The sequence below is a fragment of the Ambystoma mexicanum genome, chromosome 1q (genome assembly GCF_040938575.1).
Source record: "Ambystoma mexicanum isolate Mex_15411 chromosome 1q, UKY_AmexF1_1, whole genome shotgun sequence".
NCBI classification, from domain to species: Eukaryota; Metazoa; Chordata; class Amphibia; order Caudata; family Ambystomatidae; genus Ambystoma; species Ambystoma mexicanum.
In genome coordinates this window covers 543,528,390-543,551,892 of record NC_090922.1, presented here as the reverse complement: position 1 = coordinate 543,551,892, position 23,503 = coordinate 543,528,390, and the positions used below count along the sequence as shown (strand labels likewise).

The following is a 23,503-nucleotide window of genomic DNA, read 5'->3' as shown; positions in this document are numbered from 1 at the left end:
AATTGAACTTCTATTAGTTGGACACAGCAGCTACACCAGCAGCTACACATAAAAGCACAATGAAGGGGCCCAAGGCGACGACAGATACTCGTTTAGCACGTATACATTGCAATAGACAATGGGATGGATCCAAACGTACTTTAATACTGGCAAACCTTAGCTAAGTCTTTTTTTTTAAAAAAAAAACACATTACACTACTGCAACTGCTTGTTATCTGGCAGCTACTGTTTTATTGGAGTACACTGAGATCAACTGGTTTTCTACTTTAAGCCTGAAATTTCTCTGGCTTGTGGTGGAGGCTGTTTATGGAAGTACTTCTACAATTTCTGGATAAGGAGGGGGTGCTAATGAGGTTTTAGTTGGCAGGTGTCCTGGGATGGAGAATAGGATGTGGTGGTGGTCTGACCAGGCTACAGGTTCCTTTTGGGTAATGAATAAGGAGCAGTTCAGGTCAGAGATCCAGTCCAAGGTTCTACCTTTGGAATGGGTGGGTGTTGTGACTCTGTGTACGAAGCCTAGGTTGTAGATCGAGTTGTCCACAGCTAGAGTTTGATGATCGTTTGGGTCAGCAAGGCCAAGGTTCATGTCTCCTAAGATGATGGTTTGGGAGCCAAGTTTAGTGTTAGTGGACAGGAGGTTCAGGATGTCCTCCTCAAAGGAGAGAGAGAGGGGCTGGGGGGGCCGGTAGATAAGATGCAGCAGTATTGTTTGGGTAGGAGAGAGGGTAAGTTTTACTGATAGTTCTGCAGAGGGGAAGCTGGTGGGTGGCATTGCTCTGAGAGCTAGATGAGTTTTGGCAATGAATGCAACTCCTCCTCCTTTGCCGGACGTTCTGTCTACCCTAATGATAGTGTAACCTTCAGGAAAGGCAAGGGAGAGTGCAGGTCCTGCTGCTTGGTGAAGCCAGGTTTCCGAGACTGCCAAGAGGTCTAGGCTATTTGCAACGATGAGATCAGCGATCTCAGGGGCATGGGCCACAATGGAGCGGGCATTGATCGGGGCTCCTTTAATGTTGGCAGGTTGTGGAGGCGACGCGTTGAGAGGTTTTGTGGACCCGTCCGTGGGAGGGAGGGTTATACTGGATAAGGGGGTGGTCAGATTTTGCGAGATGATTTGAGTTTTGGACTGGGAGGTGGCTTTGTGGTTGAGGAACCAGGAGCCTAGTCTTTGGTTCCTTGAGTGGACTGAGAGTGGGATAAGGGGTGTTGGTGGTGTGGCGAAATGATGTAGCCATTCGAGAGGGCTCAGTGACTCAATGGGTGCAATGTTATGTGGTGATGAGGACGTTGGTTTGGAGTCGAATGCGGGTAAGGGCGGTGACAAAAAGAGATGGGGTGGCTGGGTGAACTAAGGGGAGAAATGAGGCCAGGGCGAGCGTTGCTCTGTGGAATGAAGACATAGTGCTCTGTTGGTCGGCTAGGTTAGGCTAGATACGGCTAGATACGGCTAGATACGGAGTAGGTCAAGGCGGAGTGCCAGTAGGCAATCTTGAGATAATGCTATGGGCGGGATGATATCCGTATTCTGGCTCAAGGTTTGACCCACATTGGGGGGAATATAGACAAAGGCAATCTTGAGATAATGCTATGGGCGGGATGATATCCGTATTCTGGCTCAAGGTTTGACCCACATTGGGGGGAATATAGACAATAAGCAAGGAATCATCTGGTGGGAGGGGTTATTGATGGTAGGCACGTTTAGAGTTGGCACAATGGGAGAGAGATAATCATGGGTGGGGTCTCAGAGTAACGCAAATGGTGAATTGTGCGCAGTAAGTGGAGAGGAGATAACAAGCATAGGGCAGGGTTGTAGGCTAGCACAGTTGGCCAAGTGAGGCAAAATGGGGCATAGGCCAAATTCTAAAATAGTACAGGAGCTGAGGAACGTGCTGTGGGCAGGGTCACAGAGTAGCACTGTAGGCAAATTAGATTCAAGAGCAATACAAATGGTGTGGAACAAGCTATGGGCAAGGTCATAAAATAGCACAATGGGCAAATTGGATTCAGAAGCAGTACAACTGGTGCGGACAAGCTATGGGCAGGGTCGCAAAGTAGCACTGTAGGGGAATTGAGGCAGTATGTGGCGTAGGCTAAAATCGAAAATAATACAACTGGTGAGAGAACAAGCAATGGGCAAGGTTATAGAGACTCATACATCACAAAATGACGCAATTGTACTGTAAGTAGGAACAAAGTTCGTTTGAATGGCTAGCGCCGAGCTGAGTAGGGAGCATTGACAACAGGACAATACCTTATGTGGGTGGCGAGCTGGACCTTGTCATGGGTGTTCAATACGGTGGGGGGACCGCTTGCTGCCAATAAAGTGAGGCTGGATGCTGGTAGTTGTTTAACAGCAGGGGCGAGCCTCGGTTTCAGTGTGCGTTGCGTCGGCCATTTTAGGGTCGGGCGCGGCTGAGTGATACGAGGTAGCTGACTGGTGTGGGAGAGGGGGCAACGGCGTCCGATGTTGCAACAGCGGTTAAACACAAGTTTGCGGCTCATCAAAGTAGGTGCAGCACCATGGATTGGTGGGTTTCTCAATGGCTAAGGGCTCACATGATGAGAGGCGGGCGTTTAAGCAGAGATCTGTGTCGGTGGTGGTCCGGCAGTCACAGACAGGCATGTGCCTTATTGGGGTGCCTTGATGGGCAGGCCGGCTAACGCCATCCGGCGCTGCCATGGCAAGGAAGTAAGAGTGATGGGCCAATGGCCTTCGCCTCGTCAGCTGTTGCTTGTTGCTAAGAAACCGACGCAGCCGCCATTTCCTAATGGGCAAACATTTAGCTTTGGAGTGGCCAGAGTCTGTTTACAGCCGTTTACAATGTTTGCATATATTGTCTGTCTTTGTGTTATTTTTAGCCTAAAGTACTTATTTGATCGTGTAGTTATTCTATTTGTAATTTTATAATGCTTTGTAAATTTATTTGTATAGCACTGTGGTGTATTCTCTATGGTTAACTATTGAGACGAAATGTTCTTCAACGCCAACCTGCCTCTTCCCTTGCGTTAAGCCTGACTTCTCTGCCTAACCTACCACATTAGAGTTTGGTCTATGTTTTGGTTGAAAACTCTGTTGTGCCTTTTAGGTTTGATGGTTTTACTTCCCCCCCCACCAGAGGGCTATGGAAATATCTCTCTAACGACTGTGGTTAAAAATCGAGGTGCACAGTGAACACCCTTAACCATGCAAAACTCTGCCTACAGTGCACCCAGTCTATCTTAGAGAACACTGTGTGGAAATTCCATTTTTGGTGAAATTAAATTGTACTACTTTTCTTAAGAGAAGCAGTGGTGCACAGAAGGTGAGTCTTAAGAGTACCCCACTTCCCAAGAAAGGGCCAGGAAAATTCTTATTCAACAGATATACCGAATGGTACTTGCAAAGCATCAAAAAGTAAAATCTTTCCTAACGCCCAGTTAAGAGGATTTAATAAGGATTAATGAAAAAGGCTTGTCTTTTTTGTTGCAATTTTGAAGATCCAATTTGGTGAGCTCTTGTTTTCTTGCAGTGTAGATGCCATGGGAGATGAAGAGTGTTTTCTGTCAGGCAGTTTGGGATTTTTACCAGAACTACTTTGTGCTGAAGTGGGATTTGTTGATGAATTTGGCTTGTAACTGAAACTGGAGTTGTGTGGTAAGAGTTGGGCTTGGTATATTACTTGCATTGCTCTTTAAATTATACTGCAGTGTGAAGGGCATGTTTAGCAACGGCCATAAAGGAGTTGGTAGGCCTGTGAGAAGGGCGCTGCCAATATCCAGGTGGGTGGGACTTGATCCCCGATGGTAGCTTGAAAGTTGGCTTGAGGGCAAAGGGGCTATATCTTACGCAGAAAAAACAACTTCAAGGGGGCCATTCAAGATTGCTTTGAGATACATATTGGGAAGCATATAGCTGTGAGTGTGGCACAAAATGTGCACTCACCACTAGGCAGTGATAATTGATTTTTGGAGTGTAAGAAATGGTGTGCTGCGTGTACCTCTAGAATTGAGATGGTAAGGAACTTTTTATGGCTCCTAGTAGTTTGCAACTTGAAATTTGTATCCCTGATGTAGATGCTGCATGACTACGTCCCTGCACAACCGACTCCTTGTGCACAATGTTCATATTGTTGAGCCATGATTGGATGTAGGTGAACACTAAAAAGGGGGAGTGCAAGTTTTAAAGATACTGGAGGGGCCTCGGGTATCATATACCAAATTCCAAATGGGGAAGTAGTGATTACAGGAGTTCAGATATAATCTTGGGACCACACGGAGTCTCCCACTAATATGTTCACCCAGACGCTGGCCTATGCGCCAGCTCTTCAGTTACATCACTGGTGAGCATGCAAAGGTTTTGACAGCCAGTCGACCAGTCTGCCCCTAAAACCTACCAAACACACTGGCCCACCTGCACTGGATGTAGTTTTGGAAGAGCAATCTACAAAAGTTTAAACTCAAACTGAGGGCAACTGTGTGGGCTCAGGATGGGCCTAAGTCAGCAAGGTCCAGGCCTTGCCTTACGGTGCTCATAGACAAAGGGATGGCCTAAAACAAAATGGCAGGGATCAAAATGTATTGGTCTCTCAATGGCTACCATCTAGGTACAGTGGGCTAGCAATGTGGGATAAGTGACATGGACAAAAGCCAATTGTTGCCAACCGGCACCCCTGGATGCACTCTTAAAGGAAAAACATCCCAGAACTGAACGTTAATTAATATGGTAAGACGAATGCCCACCAAGGTTTACTTTCCAAATAAAGGTATACATAAAGTAATTTTGTAATCAACGTATAGAAACTTTCAAGCAGTAAAATGGGTTTTTACATCCACAATACAAACATATGCATTTCAAAATAATTCATAGTTCCATGGGGGATATCAATCCACGAAATGAACACCCCACACTGATTCATGTTTTGTATATACAAATATAATTTTGGAAGCACATTTATGTAGGGAAAATCGTCTCACAATTCAACTAAGAGACCAAATAAAATGTGTCCTTTTATAGCAATGGGAAAGTCAAACAATTGTGTTATACATATAAAGAAAATCTGGTCTTCTCCAGGCAATTAGAAATGAACATTCCATTCACATATGTGCATCTCCTAATGCACTCCAATTTAGATAGACAGTTGCCAACACGTTTCGGATATCAATCGGATCCTTCTTCAGGGCCTTGGAGTCTATAATTTCCTAGGCATGACACAACATATTTTACAAAAGTATCTACAAAACAATACATAGAGCATATGTCAGTGTTTGTTGCTATGCTAAAACAACCAACTTTTAGAATTTGAAAATTCACATAGAACCAACCTCATCGCCATTTCTTCATGATGCCTCAAATGCCACACAGGACCGATCAATAAAATAAAGAGTATGCAAATATGTCCAAGACATACCGTGATTACCTCAACAAGAGAACCGGAGGAAGAATGTACACTTACCCGACACAAGACACTAAGGTGAATGGTCGGTGTTAGAGAATCAAAGATTCATCAAAGCCCATGTGAGGAAAGTATGATCTACTGAGATCCATGGTATGCATTTTCTGTAGTAGGAGTGGAGTTTGCACTACTAAGGCTATGTTGCACCTGTTTTATATGAGAGGAGCTTCAACAGCGCAGACACATTCCTGATCTGTACTGTGTGGGGAATCTTCTACCCTTGCATTACCCCTTGCACCGATTTCCACCTGTTCTGCATGATTAAAGCTTGCATTGGGGGTTCCCTGTTTTGCCTTTTTCTATTTGTGTGGTGGAAGCCTGCACAGTTTCTTCTCAAGCTGACCTGTTGTGTGGGAGCGCAGAGTTAACAAGCTTATACTGCTGTTGTACCCTTGCTTTATTATATGCAAACGAAACTGAGAGTGTTAGTGCTCATCTGTTCCATCTGAGAGAGGGTGTTTGTGCTACTGCACCATGTGCTTTGTCTGTTAATTGTGAAATAAACCGACTTTTCTGTCAAAATGAATGTTTTTCTGTCATAATGAATAAAGCTGCTACATGGCAATTATTTCCATACAGTTTTAACTCTTTGTACACGTCGGCTGGATGTCAAATACTTTTTACTCTCTTGGCAAAGGAGAAAACTCATTTTTGCTCTCTTGAAATCACATTTACTCTCAAAGTTTAAAAATAGGGAGTAAGGTGCTGACACAATGAGAAAAACACTCCACCTGATCAACAAAGCGCAGAAAATGGATGGAGACCCTGCGCTCCTTTCGTTAGACGCTGAGAAAGCGGTCGACAGGGTGGCCTGGGACGTCTGGACAGAGCCCTAGTGAAAATAGGTCTTGGCCCGAAACTGCATCTTGGAAACAAAGCAATATACACTTCTCCCAAAACCAGTGTGGCGGTCGACGGGAGGTTACTCAAGGTGGTTCGAACTGAAAAGAGGGACCAGACAGGGCTGTCCACTATCCTCTATACTCTTCTTCTTCTCGCTAGAACCACTGGCCCAGAAGCTCAGACAAGACATACGTGTGGAAGGAATCACAGTCGGAGGCCATGCATATAAACTAGGCCTTTATGCAGATGACATTCTCTTGCACGTAACAACGCCTAACTTCACTTCCAGCAGCATTGGAAACTATAAAAGCCTACTGCCAATTAGCAGGTCTCAAAATAAATACAGGAAAATCAACCATTCTTCCTATAGATAAGAGCAAAGATGATACAGTGGTGCGATTCGCGCCCCTAGTCATGAAAATCAGCTTAACAACATTGTGTTACCTAGGTATCAATGTCACCCGTAGCCTTGGGGGCCTCTTTGAAGCCAATTTCCCCCCTTTAATGTTGGTGATCGAATTGAACCTCAAAAGATGAGACAAACTCACAATCTCGTCGATGGGACGACTGAATGACATTAAGATGGTAATCTTGCCCAAACTTCTGTACTTATTCCAAATGCTCCCCATCCGCATGCCAGACACCTTCTTCGCAATGATCAAGCGCTCAATGTCAAAACCTTTATGGACATACACTTGTAGTACAAAGCCACTCAGTTGAGAATTTTAATTCCACATCTCGGACAGAGAAAAGATCTACACTGGGTGGTCCTAGATAACCACCACCTGCGACCCTCGACTGTGGGAGAATGGCTTTGAGTACCCAGACCTAAATTACTCAAGAGAATACGAGAACATCCCATACTTGGTACCATATGGAACATGTTGAAGCAGGGCAAGGGAATGAAGGGAGTCACAACATGACCATCTCCCCTGGGACACTTATGGGTTCTGTGGATTCGTGATGCCTTTCCAGAGCCAGAACGCTTCCAGACCTGGTATGAAGTAGGGTTGGAGAGAGCAGGTCAACTATGGAAGGGACATTTATAACCATACAAGAACTTGAAGAAGCGCATGGTCTAAGCCCACTCCTGGTCCTCATACTTGCAACTCAAGGGGATCATGACAAACAAGCTATGGAAAGACGAACTGTAAAGAGAACTCAACTCGTTTGAGAGGATATTGGACACGGGTACGGGCACCAGCGGCCTAATAGGAGTGATGTACGCAGCTCGAGTAGAAGTTAACAATTCCTCTGCCGAGGCCTTGAAAGCAAAATGGTAGACCGTCCTGGGTCGAGAACTCTCCCAAGATCTGCCACCAAATCTGCAAAAAAAACTTCAAAGACATCCATCGCATGCCAGTACAAAGTTCACGGCATTAAACTGCTCCACAGATGGCAATACGATCCCACCAGACTGGCGAAAATGTGTCAGAGTGTGGACCCACATTGCTGGCGTAGATGTGGAATGAAAGCCAACTACTGGCACATGTGGTGGGACTGCTCGGCCGTACAGGCGTACTGGGACGAAGTCCTTAGTTGGATTAAGGAATTAGATGGCATAGCCAGAGAAAAGGCCCCACTACTGCTTTTATTCGGACTGGAGGAACAAGATGACGCAATCATCCAGCTTGCGAAAATGACTCGCGGCATACTTCTAGCTACTTGAGCATGTCTCGTCATCTTCTCAAAGAGAATCTCTTCCCCAAAAATCTGAATGGATTAATGTAACAAGGAACTTATACCGAATGGACAGCCTGACTGCTGCCCTTCATGGAGATCGTACCTCTGTGGATGTGGCTTGGACTGACCTCTGGGTTAAATATGTTGAATCGTCATGTGATGTGTGCAACACCGCCACCAGTTAACAATAATAATGATAACCTATTGTATTCTTAACTTTGCTTGCGTCATAGTTGGATCCATATATACTTTGTATCTATCGAAAGTGCAGAACATCTCCTTTTGTGGCTTTCATAACAATGAGTGACAGAATTCTGGACTGTAAGTGACAATATACCTAAGCGGGGGGTCGGATACTCAGGGTTTTAAGGGGTAAACGATATGTTACTAACCTACAAAACATACTTTCAGGCGTTTATGAACCATTGTCACTCATCGGTGTTCCTAGGTTTGTCATTATGCTGTTTGTTAAACACACTTGTTGTACTCCGTAAGACCAATAAAAATCAAATTAAAAAAGAAAAAATAGGGAGTAAAAAGTAAAATACTCCCACCTCAATATCTTATCTGGAGCACTGGTGGTACTTACTTTCTCGATCTAAAAAGAACGAAGGGCTGAGTAGGTCATGCCGTGATTTGACCTAAAGAAGCGGCGCAGTCTGGCCCTATGTCTGAGGCAAGCACTTAGCTCATGAGATATCCGTACTCCATGTTGAACTGTTCACTAATCTGTGGAGGGCAGCTAGAAATATACTAATGGTTTATTTTTATTACCAAGTGTCTTTGCACTTCTGAATCTAAAATCGTCCAGAATTAGATTCATTTTGCAGAATAGATTCCATCATGTGTTATACCCTCCACCTAAGATAAGGGAGCTCCTAGACTAAGTTATAACTCTTTTTAGGGTTGCTACTGGCTGCCAGATGCTACCACCCATTGACACATAGTCTCACGGTAATGGAGTCTTACTTCCCTCTCGTGGACATTTCTGAACCCCAGTAAGAGCCTCACATCTTGCCACACCAGTCATATGTTCTCTCTTTACTACCTGCTAGGAAGTTATTAAACCTAGCAAAAGTTCACCATCCCAGCCCCCGCTGCACGGCTGAAAATCTTTACAGCCGTGCATGTTTCTCTTAGCATAAAGGCACTTGGCCATCAATGGAATACAGTTCAGCTTAGGTGGAGTTTCAATAGGGACATCTCCCACCCTTGAGTGACGCCATGGGTTACTGTCCCTCCTGGTGCACCTTGTTCTCCAAGAGAGACCCTTTATTTGGGTGTATTTATGACTTGTACTCTCACCGGTGATAGACTGTTCTACAGCTAGATCTCCCACCTGCAGGTGCAATTGTGCCTCACTCTGTTCTGTCTCTTGCTTCCTTTCTATGCTGCTGCTGCCAGCGGAAGGAAGTAGCGTCACACAATATGGTAAGTGAGGTTTCAATCCATATGACTTCTCAGCTTGGACCTCCATTTGATGGCCACATTCCCCTGCACCCTGGGGTCTGAAGGGAGTTTGAGAGACACTTCCATGACTTGTCCGCCTCACCTGATTGTTTTCATGTCCCCACTTCTCCAATCACTCTGTCCTGGTTTTGTAGGTTGTTGTGCATTGCTTATCTATCCTAACCATGTATCTTTCCAAATAGCGCTTCAGGATTCCCTTTATCTGATGGTCTGTCTTGGTACCCCCTATACCTAGTCATCTTCTTTCTTCACCTTCTTTTTCTCATGGACTGTCCTTCTCCTTTCTTCACCACTTTTGTCTGTCTTCACTCCATGTATCTGACTGATTTCTCCTCTAACTTGACACCCTCTTTTCCTTCTTATCACTCTCTCCCTGAGCGCCTCACTATCACTGACCACCCTTTTCCACTCTCCCACAGGTATAGCTGCCAGCTCCTTTTTTATCAGTGGGAAATACGCCATTGACCCGGAACTGCGTGGTTCTGAGTTTGAACGCATCACCCAGAACCTGGATGTCCACTTTTGGAAAAGTTTCTGGAACATTACAGAGATGGAGGTCCTGGCGGTGAGACCTTACGCCTAGGGAGACTGGGGGGCAGTGCCACTGCGTTCGGTGGGGTGTGAGGACATTTGTGCATGAGTGATGGTGTGCTAATATTATGGTGGAGGTTGTGTGGGGCATACCGGAATTGATGGGAGAGGTTTTGGGAGGCCATTACCGAGGGTGGGACGTGGAGAGGATTTGAGTTGGGGTGAATTGAAACTGGCAAATAGGTGTGTGTGGAGGGAAGGGCATTGGCAATTCGCGGGAAACCTTTCGCACATGGAAGTATTTTCTCTTCTGATTGTTTTGTTTTATCTCTTACTGATTGTTTTATCTCAGTCCCATGTCATCCAAATGCTTGACCTTTCACGTGCTTCTATAGTAGTCTTTTTCGATGTTGGTAATGTAGCCTGTCTGTGAAACACAAATACACATGTTTCTCATCGGTGGGGAGTTAAAAGAAAGATAACATTTTTTATGGGGTTTGTGTGGCGCTCACTCTGTTAAGTGGATGCTGCATGTCCTCTAAAGAGGGAGTCTTCCAGGGAAGTGGGGAGTACAGGCGGAGAGTGGAAAGATCCAGGTGCTGAGACTAATCCTTAATTTTGGTGGAAAAGATTTGCTTTTAGGCCTCCACTCGACATACCAATCTATTTGGACCACACTGGCCAGAGCGTGTACGGGTTTAAATGGCTGAACTTAGAAATTGGGTTGTGTGGTACTGGACCAGCAGTTTAGCCAGCTAGTCTGGAGTGCATCCATGCAGAACGTTAGGTATCAAACAGAGGGGTTTTAATTAAATTATCTGTTTGGCATGTAGCATATGGAGCAACATTAGTGCTTAATGAGTGTGATGGGCTGGGTTTTGTTCTTTGGAGCTGGCCTGTTTTGGCTAGTAGACAGCCGCTCGCAAAAGACCAGAATCCACAGATAAAGGCAAAGGAAATACATTGCAATTTGTGTTACTCTGTTTTCCGGTAGCACAAAATATAGCTCGAGTTGCTCATCGTACTTTATTGCTAACTTGCAATCTTGGTTTAAAAAAACGTGTGTTTGAGGATGGAGGACAACACATGGCAAAGATGGAAGACTAAATGGAAGGGGAGTCAGTTGGACATGAGCATATGAGGTCACCAAACCTTGTGTAACGTCTGTTTAAGAAGCGTTTTCACATAGACAGTTATACTGCATCCATTGTTGAACATGGACCAGGCAGTCAATGACATGTTGGTTACTACTTGGTGCTTTAGAATTTCGGATGGGTATCTGAAGGTCATCAACATACTTGTGATAGCCAATGTTTAGTTGTGTAAATACTTCAGTGAACTAATGCCAGTTGGGGCCTGTGTTTGACCTCAAGGTCACAGGTTTGAATCCCGACAGGACCACTTAGGCCTGCATCCTTTGGATGTTGAGCATATTGGTAGCACCGAGTTGGGTAACCATAAACATTTATCATCTGCCCATTGCCCCCAAGATGGCATTTGGAAGTGAACATGTGCACTACAAGTAACCTTTTCTTTTATATTCTCATGGAGAAGAGGCCTGCTTAAGATGCCTCTTGACTACCAGTGTATACTATTACCAATATCCAATAAATAACCCAACAATATGGTTCTTTACTGTTTAGTTGAAAAAGGTATGCACAAAAATCAATCTCGCTTGGTAGACATCCATGACATTACATGCCATGTCTTATTTCAGTAAGATTACTGCCTTCTTTGATATCTATTTTCCAGGGATGATGCACAACACTAGGGTGTTCATTCCCCTTTCCTCGGCTCTCATGTCCTGTGGTGCAGGGCAAGCACCAGAAACATTCTTGCCCAGCAGCAATTGTGAAACGGCACTAGGGGCTGGAAGCACAAACTGCCCCCTCCTCGATGCCTCAGTCTTTCTTCAGCTGCACATGGTCAAATACTTCTCACCCAACACACTGTTTTCTCTCCTTGTTTTAGAACGTCTGACTGGCTTATTTCTATGTTATGTTACTGCGTTTTATACAACACACTGATGCCATTTGCATGTCCTCTAGGCGCTGAAAACCATGATCTTGTGTCCCTCAAGCATTGTCCCAATCTGCTCCTATGCTGTTGTTATATTAATGACATTTTAAAAAAAAACTCTGCTCTTGACAGTTTAAGTTGTCGGAGAACAGCTAATCAGTGCTTCCTCTCCCTTCAGTGCACAGCACTCTGCAGCTTACATTTCGGTACCTTCACTGGAGGTTTTTATTGGGGCCCGGTCCTCCCTTTTTAACCTTTCTGTCCATAGGAGATTTTGTTTAGAAGAAATAGCATTGATCATTGAGCCCTGGTAAGCTTTCAATTATTATCTCAGCTTTATTGTCCCCTTCCCATATCCTTTGACCGGCAATCAGTTCTTTCCAGAAATTTGTATGATTGATACCATGTGCATCGCCAGGGATAGCCCAGAGAATCATATTGCTCCCTTTGTGGGGTGTGATAGCAGAAAGGTTCCAGCCCCTGATTACTGCGGAGGTTTTCTGGGCTCCTGTCTGATTTTTCTCAAGGGATAGATGCACCCGTTTTAGCCCCAAGGTGTGTTCAATGTCAGGATCTGGGATGTGTCCCAAAGTGACCCAACCAACAATGTGCTTTTCACCAAAACCTCTGCTTAAAACACTTGCCCTAGCTAGGGTTCCAGGCATGATGAACCTAGGGTCTCCTCCAGCTCTTGCTGACACCACAGGGGTCACAGGTCAAACTATCAATCAAAACACTAGCACAAGTCCCCTGCTCCAGAATACACAGACCAACATAGTTTGTCCCCTCAGTTTGACAGTTGTACGTAAAGAAATAAGCTTGTTTCATTTATGTGAAGCCTAAGAAGGAACTTGTACAACAATATAGTAAACTCTATGCCCTCAAATTACCTATGTGAAGTGTCGTATTGATACATAACCCGTAACTCTGCTTGACATGCACAGAATTACCAAACTTGGCACCTGATGTCACACCTACTTAATCAGAAGTTGATCACCAACATGTTTCTAAAACATTTTCTAATGCTCCAGTGGTTTGTAATTATCAATAATGTTCTCCTTTTGATCAATGGTGTGCATCATTTCAAAAGTTTTATAAAATCCTTCTCTTTTCCAACTCCTATTCCATTGGCATTTTAATTCAAAACACGATTGACAATACTTCTCAAACCAATCATAGCTTTTCCATGTTAAGGCACATCATGCTTTGCATACTCCATTTCATAAGGTGCACTATATCATTGCCTTCACTGAACATAACACTTCTTCATATCCAAGGGACCTTTACTGTGCTTTGGACATGCATTGTGGGGGATGTTCGAATGTTTAGAAGCATACCTATTGAAAAGAGGTTTTCCTTTTAGAATTAATGTTCTACTTATTAAATTGTTCCGATTTCTTGTTTCTCTGAGTCATCACATTTTCTTTAAATTAAAGTAGGGTTTCACAAATTCTGAAGTCACACTATATCTTGCAGAGCTGAACAACATCTGTACTCCTCCCCAGCTCAGTTGTGCATTAAAGAAATGGCTCTAGCACACTTCACCCCTTGAGATATGATTAAGACTTAATCAGTTTTATTTCTCACCTCTATGTTCTTACCTCCTTGCTACTACCCATCTCTCTCCTCTTGTCACAAGAGGGACCTTTGTTTAGTGGCCCTTCACTTTCCTGAACGTTCTCCTACAGTGTAATTTAGATCATTCATTGTGTCCATGAGGTGACCATCAGTATCTGTATTGGTCTGACTGTCTTCTGCGACCATTGAGACACCATTTATCACGTCAAAAGTTTCTATCCCAACCTGATAGCCTGGCGGCGAACAGAGGAGGTGTGCAAGTGGGTTCTAGTTGCTGAGGTGGTCTGGGTCAAGGGTAGGTTCTTTGATAAGGTGAAGCATTTGGCCAGTTTCGAGGGATAAAAGCCAAAGTATTTGGTTGAGAATGTCTGCCTGTTAGAGCAGAAGTGCTTGATCTGTGAGTTTATCGATGTTTGGGGGTGGATGTGGAGGCATTTGCCATCAGTAATTGGAGGATGTTAGTGAGGTCCATTTGAATACACTGTGCGGGGGACTGCAGGGTGAACCTCTGTAGTTGTTTTAATATATTATCATGTATTGCTGTTTTAAATTGTTTTGCTTACCTTACTGGAACTTTAGAGACCAGTTTGTCAAAGGATAAACAATCTAAGAAAAGGATCTTGTTCATTGGAATAAGGAGCTGTGAAAGTGTATCAGACTGTTTGTGCCCACATGTGAACAGTAACATAGCGATTAATGCAGCTCTTTTACTCCCCACTCCCTCTCTTCCAGTCTCTGGTCAACATGGCATCCACCACAGTTCGCGTAAACAAAGCTCTTGCAGTGCCGCCCCAGCCCCTGGACCTGCCATTGGTGGCCGACCCCCAGCTTACTGTAACTGTGATGCCACCTGTGGCTCACACTGGCCCAGGTGCTGTCCACATGCGCCTAATATCCTACGAGCTGCGGGAGGGGCAGGTGAGTGACTCTCAAGATCATCAAATAAGGATTCGTCACATGCATGTTCTGCCTTGGGGCATCCCCGTACACTTTGACTTACAGAACTCCTTGTCCTTACACCATGTCTTAAATATTTTTCAGACCTTCTGCCAAAGCCCCGGTTTATTTCATAATAGTTACATATAAACATGTTTTTTTTCCTTTACTATGTGCTGTCTTGCAAGCTCACTCTAAAACAGTCTTCAACACTATTGTATCTTGTTTTCACATCCATCTTTACGCTTTGCATCTAAATCTTTCAATGCACTTTGCGCTTCTTCTCTCACTTCTGCCCTCCTTTTAACAATACTTTTTATTTGTATTCCTCTGTTCCTATAGTGCACTGCACATACTGTCTTGCCTAATGTTACCTCTGTATATGTACTATTTCCCCTCACGCAGTGCCATGTACCTTTTCCCTTTTTAGGACAGTGAAGAATTAAGTAGCTTTGTAAAATCAGAGGGGCCTCTGAACTTGGACCTGCGGCTGAAGAACAAACGTGCCCCCCGATCTAAATACCTCATTGTGCATTTCCACGGTGGTGGCTTTGTGGCACAGACATCCAAATCGCACGAACCATACTTAAAGAGCTGGGCTCACGAGCTAGATGCACCCATCTTGTCCATAGACTACTCGCTGGCCCCGGAGGCTCCCTTCCCACGTGCCCTGGAGGAATGCTTTTTCGCTTACTGCTGGGCTATCAAGAACTGTCACCTCTTGGGTAAGAGACTTTTAAGCTTTTGCACATCGTCCTAAATAAAATGAAATTATATGTTATTTATATTGCGCTCGTACACGCGTGTTTCACAGCGTAACCAGGCAAAGGGAGGGGAACAGGGGAGAACAAAAACGACGATCTTACTAGGCCCAGTGACATTGAGAACCTGCAAGTGCATGGGAAAAAGGGGGGAACAGTTCATGGAAGGGGTGAGAGGTAGAAAGTGCGGAACAAAGGAGAGAACAGAATAAATAATAAGTAAATATAAATAGCGCATATCACGCGCCTACTTTAGCAGGGCAGCCTAAATGGTCCTGCCCGATTTTGGTAACTTATTCTTTATACTGGGCATATTTTTATATACTTTTAAAATGGACGTTTTCTTGTTTTACAAAACAGAAAAACATTCTATGAGTTCTTCATATATGATCAGAAACGTGGCTAGGTATTGGAAAATATTGTCTGACATTGCAAAAGGCCCCCTTTAAAAGTAAAACCAGAAAAGTCATTTACTATCCTCTTTTCTGTTGAAATTCGAGTGTGATCACAGATTGGCAACTTTACGTTTTAAATAATATTGAAAGAATTGCTTTGCACAAGCTGTGAGATAATGTTAACACCATTCTAATGTTTCGGTACCTATGCTTTCCATGTCCTTTATAGTTGTGGGATGTCCTGGTTGCTCTTTGCACAGGAACAATAGAAATAGAATAAGGGATCCCACGTGCGTGCATGCCAACTTCACTGAAAAAGCATTCCCCAAAGCTAAATCCTTTCACCTGTAATTTTCAGACCCTACATTGAACACATTGAGACCACCTTCTCCTAGCAGGTCATCGCCACACACAAATGCGATGCTCATTGGCACTCAACTCTTCCTCCGTGCCATTGGTTAAGGGAATTAATTGAGTCAAATGCGGTCTGCGTTGCTGTGTGTTTGGGTGTGCTAGGTTTAGGAGCCAAACGCCCAAAAGACCAAACGGATTGGAACAGGAGGCGCTCCAAGGGATCTGCGCCGTGAGGTGGAGCACTTTCCACAAAACCGGCTTCCACCCGCGGAGCGGCGCAGAGTGGCCAAGAGTGGCTGTTTGTGCTGGGGCAGTAACTCTTGGGGTATTTTTTTCTATTTCCTTGCTAAAGGGGTGGAGCACTTTCCACAAAAACCGCTTCTACCTGCGGAGCGGCGCAGCTACCTGAGGATTGTGAAGGCAGCAGACACTAGAAGTGCATAAAGTATCGATCATAACGCATCCGCTCTTCAGCGTCCCAGAAGCCTGGTATGCCTACTTTCGAAGCACAGAGAGGCTCAACCGTTTACAACAACCGCTATGAAAGTAAGACTACACTGTGTCTGAGCATTTCAATGACTGCACATGACCTGTTATAACAAACAAGTCGAGTTTAGTCTGCTTCCCGGCTCCCTCCGTGCTTGCTGATACAGCCCCCATGAATCAGAACAGTTCTCTGCTAATTATATCTTTAAAAAAGAAGCACAGCAGCATGTAGAGGACCTACTTAGATCTCAAGTATCTCCACAAGCGAAACTTCGCTGTGTTATCCTTACAACCGATAGACATGACCAATGTTGAGAGCGAGCCGTGGGTTCTATCCCCCCCAAATCCATCTGATGTGTTCATTGTGGTTGGGGCGGGAATGATGCCTGGTGATGCGGTTGAGTCTGGGAGGCATGCCCCAGGAGATCGCTCTTTACCGCAATTTTCCTGTGAGCCCCCGTCTCTGACACTACAACACCCACAACCCCCTTTGGCTCCTGAGCGGCCGGAAGATTCGAATTCCGAGCACATCCCTGTTGTAAAGCAGCGAGCTGGCCTGGAGGTTTTGCCACACAAAGAGCAATGTGTCACAATAATTTCACCAGGACCACTAAAAAATTACAAAGAAAGTGAAAGGCGGCTCGCTCGCAACGAATCCTGGAATGACCGGGGATACAGTGAGTGCCCTGCCCAAGGCCTTTATCATTGCCCGAATGTCCAACGTTCCTCACAATAATTCAACACAACACCAGAGGGGGTCTCTGTTTCAATGAGCAATCCCGTGAGAATCTCGGGTTATGTACACAAGTTTGGAGGAAGCTACACAGGATACTCGTGCAATTGGAAATCTTGACAAAATCAGTGGGCAAGCTGATGATAAACTCAATCAAAGGCTTATGTCCACACTCAGTTGAGATGCATCCCATTTTCTTCTTGCCCGGGTTTCCCCCTGATTCTGACCAGTCTTATATGCAAGAAGCCCAGGAGACAGAAAGCTTTCCAAAAATGTCTTTAGCTAACCTCAGCCAACCGCAAGACACCTCAAATCAGACTTCTCCCTCCTCGCCTGGCCTACTATAAAAACAAACTGCACAAGTTATGACAAACACAGAAGGAACACAGCAATCAGTGCAACCCCCCGCAGCTCTCATCAATCAAAGCGACCATGTGTCTGTCAAGAACCTGACTTTGGCTCTGTTTCGGACAGCGAGCTGCTCGACGACTCACCCGTTTGCTACCCAAAGTGGGCCAGACACAGGAGACAGAGGGACAAAGGGAAAAACAGCATAACGTTGATCAAAGTACAAACGGCTACGAAACCAACTGTAGTCTTATGTCAGCACTAACAATTTCCCTAGCCCCGTTTCTCAAATTGTATGAGTCCATTAATGAAAACTATAAGGACCAAGCCACTTTGCTGGCCATGACACATACGAAACTTAAACATATTGAAGCATTTATATCAACAATGCAAAGGAAATTGGATCAAGAAGCAAATCGGTTTGCTTCAAAAACTACTGACTGATCATATGACTGAAATTGGATAGAGCAAAAAAATACAACTGGAGGCAGCAAAAGAAAGTCTGAAATGGGGAAAGGCTGCTGGCAAACAAACACATCTGAACCCCATGGTAGTCATTAAAGATGCCTGTCTTTCAACAACACAGCTGCTCACCCAATGAAATCGAAACATTTTCCAAGGCGAAGTTGAAGGTATATCAATAACTTTAGAGACATAAAAACGTGAGTGCTCACTGTAAGGATATGCAAGTTCTACCGAAATCACCAGAGTTGTCAAAAAAGGAACCTTTGAAGCTCAATGCTAAAAGCCAACCTAACTAGTGAAGCGCCAAATGCTGCTGTATCAACGGCAGTATCCAACACCAACCAAACTAGCAACAAACCTGTTTTTGAAACGCCTCAGATGCCAAGCCCGACAGGTCATTCAGAGGCACCAACTACTGATCTAATTATGGATGTGTCCATTCGAGAAGAATCTTCCAATGACAATTATGAAATCTTTTATTCGAGGAAAAAAAGAAAACAACTCTTAAGGAATAAGAAACGAATGAACCAACAGCGGCAACAACAAACAAAAAAAGTCAAAAAACATACCTTCAAATAGCACGTCCAAGGTAAATGGCTCTAGAGGATTCATTTAAATTATGATCTCTCAATCACAGAGAATCCCAAATCTGCCCTGAAAGCAAAATACCCAGCAAGCCTCTCACGACCACAGACACAATAAACAAACTTCCTTCAGCCCAAGAGACTAGGCCTCAATCTAGACCTACCTCCAGTGACGAGACACAGCCCTTCGGTGATCTAGATGAAATCTCTGTCTGGTGGAGAAGTAATCAGTGTAATTGTTCCATTAGCACCTTCAAACGCAAACGTGGCTGCCCCAGTTGTACAGGGAAACAAGTTCACGTTGGTGTCAAACCAGAATTATTCAGCTCCAGGCACTGTGTTGAAAAGCAACTTTGACACTGGAAGTTGGACCAAGAAAAACCCTTCTGCCTATGACAAATAGAGCCCCTGTCGAGAGAGACGAATCACAGATTGGAGGTGAAAAACCGGTTCTGCTGAACCCGTGGGCATTAACATACCCATGGGCTTGCCTCACTATAAAAGAAGGGCTGCTCATTAAAAACATAGTCACCCTAGACTTCCAACTAGACAATACATGCAATATAAAGCGATCATTAGAAACAGAGAAAATTTGGTTTGAAGTTAGTTTGAAACCTTTAAGCCAACACTCTTTTTAATACATCAAAAAACAAATCTCTTAGACAAATGCAAACTGCGAATAATGCTGGAGAGAATACTTTCAGTGAGTGATGGTGTATTGCTCTCCCCAAAAGTGCACGGAACAACCATAAATCACCAATGCAATTATAGAGTAAATACTTTGAACGTAGACAGACACAATAACTGACAGCCACGCACTCTTAGAAGGTAAATCAGCTCTTATACGGCTATTTATTCAAATGTTAAAAGTACATAGAAATAACTCACAAAAATAATAGGGACATAGATCACAGAAGAAGTAAAGAAGTCAAAAGGAAATACATCACCGTGAGCGTAACAGGATTCCTCATCTCGTCCAGAAGCGGCTGGAAGACCCTGGGAACAGCCAGACCGAGAGTACCACAGCTCACAGGAGTGCCGGACGTAAGCGTCCTTCTCCGGCTGAAGTCTCACCTGACCACCTCCGGGCTTCCGCATATATACACACTCCACAAAGGGGAGTCAATTGTCGAACCTTCTGGAAATTGCACTTGCGCAATTGAGGAACAGCCGTCGGTTGCCAGCTGGGTCAATGGAGAGCTCCCCCCCCCCAAGAAGCGCAGTGCCTTCCTTCTCTAAAAAACACGCTCCACAGAGAACAGTAGCAAACCATAACAAAGTTAACTTTCCCAGCAGAAATGTCCTTGACCGCATACCAGGTTTGAAAAGCATGTTTGTCTCAGCACTGTGAATCTAACACTCAGCAAAATGTGTGCAGCTTTTCACTGCGGCATGAAGTAAATATCCATCATGGCTAATAAATACCAGTAAAGGTATAAATGTTGTATGTAAAAAGAATCTTAACCATCGCATGCAATTCATGGTTTTAGACTTCACGAAAGTGACCACCATGACACCTGCTTTCCTAGTTAACATGCATTTGTACTGGAATCCGTTCTCATTGGAAAAGGGAATGCTTCATTGAGAAAGTTATGACGGTGATGGATCATCGTATTTTAGGATACTGTTGTCAGATGATAATTCAATGCAGAGACCTTAATATAAATTGCATCGGAAAATCTCTATGTAACTTAAAAACCAAGGCTGCAGTCAAAACCAATAAGGAGAGCTCCAATGCCAGAATGTGGAAAATGGAAATTGATGAGTGGAATTTCCACTTAATGAATTGAATGGCCAGACTAGTGGCGACACCCCAGCTGCTCCAACATGGAAGCAAGGTAATCAAGCTTCAATCCTGGATTCTTTTTTTCATGTCATCCAATATGCTTGCGCCTGTTAAATCTTTAGTCGTGACCAAAATGCATCAAAGCGATCATGATCTGGTAGAAGTAACCATCTGCTTACCAACTAGGACAAGTACTGGTGTATGTGATAATAAAGTAATGCTAGGACCAGGCAGAAATGGACTCCATCTTCTACCTCATGACATCCAGCAAATAAACACTGCCTATAAATGAGCACTATTCAAGCGGAGCATTGATGCCATCTATGTTCCTTTGTACAATGACTTTGTAATGACCAAACCATTTAGCAAAAAATACAATTCAAGCCAAAACACACGTTTGACGGAGAAATAACACGAGAAATGTCATTAAAAAATGCTGGCAACATTATAAGAACTGGTTAATCAGCCACAAATGTGTGATTCTCCAGAGCGAAGCTGAAGAAATGTTGAAGACTTTAGCGGCAAATGATTCAAGAACCTTGTGGCTGTTGCTAAACGAGCTAGATGGAAAACGGCATCCCGGCAAAGTAACGCTGTCCAAGAGAACGACTGTGTTCACTTTTTTTGGTGCATTATATGGCCAATCGGTAGCTAAGGTGATGCAAAGTAGCCGAATCCCTACTCCCCGATGGTCTTCGAGAAAGAAGAGATTGAAGAATTGATCCGCAAAATCAGTAGCTCTCGTGCTCCAGGCCCAGATGGACTTTCCAACGCAATGCTTAAGAAAAGGCACTAAAGAATGGGCAGAGTTTTTTATGATACTCTTCAGTTTAATAACAGCCAAGAAACAAATCCCAGAATCCTGGAAGACGGCTGTGGTTATACCCATTTTTAAAAAAGGCAATAGGACAGACCCGAAGAATTACCAGGCCATTGCCTTACTGGACGTTCTTGGCAAAATATTGGCAACTTTAATCTTGCACAAGCTTAAAGATTGGGTCAGGAAATCAGGCCACTTTGACCACAGACAAACAGGTTTTGTCAAAGGTGTGGGCTGTTGGCTAAACCTATTTACCCTTAACATTCTAAAATTAAAAGTTCTAAAAGAAGGAACACAAATCTACGTGGCAGTGGTAGACGTCGCTTAAACCTTTGACAGCTTCGACAGGGAGTTACTGTGGGGAAAAAATGCAAAACTGGGACTGCCCTGCCGACATTTTGTAACCAATAAAGGTCCTTTACTCATCAACTTCAATACAAGTAAGGCATAACTATGCAGACAAACTAACCAACAGAATATCAATCTTTCGAGGGTTAAAACAAGATTGCCTTCTTGAGGCAAAATTATTAATTCTCTACATCTCGGACATAAAAGGTTCAATGTCTTCCGCTAGTTCATTTCCATCAAAATTTCATGGGACATCGGTTGGTTGGATGTTGTACACCGATGACCTCCTTATCCTAGACCAAACTCTGATCGGCCTTCAGGGAAAACTGGATAACCTTCACACTTCTATCGAAGCCAACTGGCTTAAGATCAATGCTTTCAAATCTGTTGTTTTGGTTTTCCAAAAACTAAAAGGGAGAAAGGTACAACAAACCTTCCAATGGCGGATTGGAAGAGAAATGTTAGCCCAAGTCACTAGTATGAGATACCTTGGCATCAACATAAATATGAGCATAAATGATACACCACGAACAGGCAAATTAAAGTAAAAAACAAAGAACTTGGAGGCACAAGGTGCCATTGTCCATAATAAAATTTGGAAAGCTTTCTCTGTTGCCTGTAATAACATTTTACAAACAAATATTAATTCCCATACTGATCTGTGGTGCCGAAACGTCACTGTTCCTGGCCTATTTTGGAAGAAAATCCAAAGGCTGCCGAGATTTGTACCTATATTCATCATAAGACATGAGCTAGGATTGACATCAATTTATGCAGCCGTAGTATGGAAATCTTTGGCACTACTCAGAAAATTGACCTTGGAAAACAAACTGATTCAGTTCAATATACTCCATCTCGACAACACTCCAAATCAAGACTGGGATCTTACCCGGTGGTCTGAACAATGTTCAGCAGTCTTGGCGGAAGCTGACATAACGCTGGAACTTTTACCTAATAATACAGACTCAGCAAAAAATATATTATGGAACTTGAACTGAATAAAAACAGAAGCCAAAACCAAGTTCAAACTCTGATTACCTAATAAACGACACCAAAACAAGGAATATGCTGCTGAAATACTTGGTCAAATTCCAAAAGTCCCCACCTTAGAAACCTGCTAATGTGCATCAGACTGAACCTCTTTCCAACTAATCAAGTTCTCACATCAAGACATAAAGGTATTGGTGACACAGATGCCTGTAGACTATGTAAAATTCAAAGAGAAATATTAATGCACCTGTTCCTTTGCTGGCCGGAACTGATAGAGCGCAGAACGAGGTTCTTAGGTGCCCTAGCAAATGAGTGACAATCGCAGGATGCTAAAAACTGGTGGGTCGCACTATGTGAGGGTGACAACTCGAAACTCTTTCGCCCTAAATCCTTTATAGAAGATCTACTTTCTGTCTTATCAACAAATGGATGAGACTCTAGTCTCAGACAATGAGGACATTACTAATGAATTTAATTCTTAGCTGTCATGTTTTTTACTTTTCTAAATGTAATAAATTGGTGAAGGTTTGAAATAAACCATATGCCAAATTAAAAAAAAAATTGTTGCCTGGCCAAACCTCGACTTCATCCATCTACTTTGGACTCAGCCACACCAAGGCAAACTATGCCCTTGTAAACTGGAATTACATTAGACCAAAAATTCAAATCTTGCTCTCCAATATGAACATCGATGGATTTGCTCCCTCCCAGAATGATAATTCTTGTGGTTTCTACGTGGAACCCAATTTTGCCTTCAAGGAACATATTAATGAGAAGTTCCAAACACCTAATGCTCCATAGTCTGGAAGACTTTCTCTCTCTTCCGTCTCCCCAATTTTTGAACTACAGACCAAGCTCTCTGCCCTGAAACTGTTTTCATTACAGCTGCCCACCTTATCAATTCAAACAGAACCATCTAATTACCATACAAAGATTCCTTC

The 23,503-nt window shown here is 43.7% G+C and overlaps 1 protein-coding gene across 12 annotated transcripts in view; it reads left to right on the top strand.

Annotated features, from left to right (window-relative positions):
• The window catches only part of LIPE (lipase E, hormone sensitive type), a 338,475-nt gene that overhangs the window by 208,037 nt on the left and 106,935 nt on the right, over window positions 1-23,503 (top strand). For 9 of the 12 annotated variants that reach the window (XM_069640970.1, XM_069640969.1, XM_069640975.1 and 6 more), the window contains 4 exons: window positions 9,363-9,389; window positions 9,848-9,993; window positions 14,289-14,474; window positions 14,923-15,217. In XM_069640970.1, coding sequence (XP_069497071.1) covers window positions 9,363-9,389; window positions 9,848-9,993; window positions 14,289-14,474; window positions 14,923-15,217 — 654 coding nt within the window. The remainder of the gene's footprint in view (window positions 1-9,362; window positions 9,390-9,847; window positions 9,994-14,288; window positions 14,475-14,922; window positions 15,218-23,503) is intronic. The other 3 variants (XM_069640974.1, XM_069640979.1, XM_069640978.1) reach the window with 1 other exon arrangement.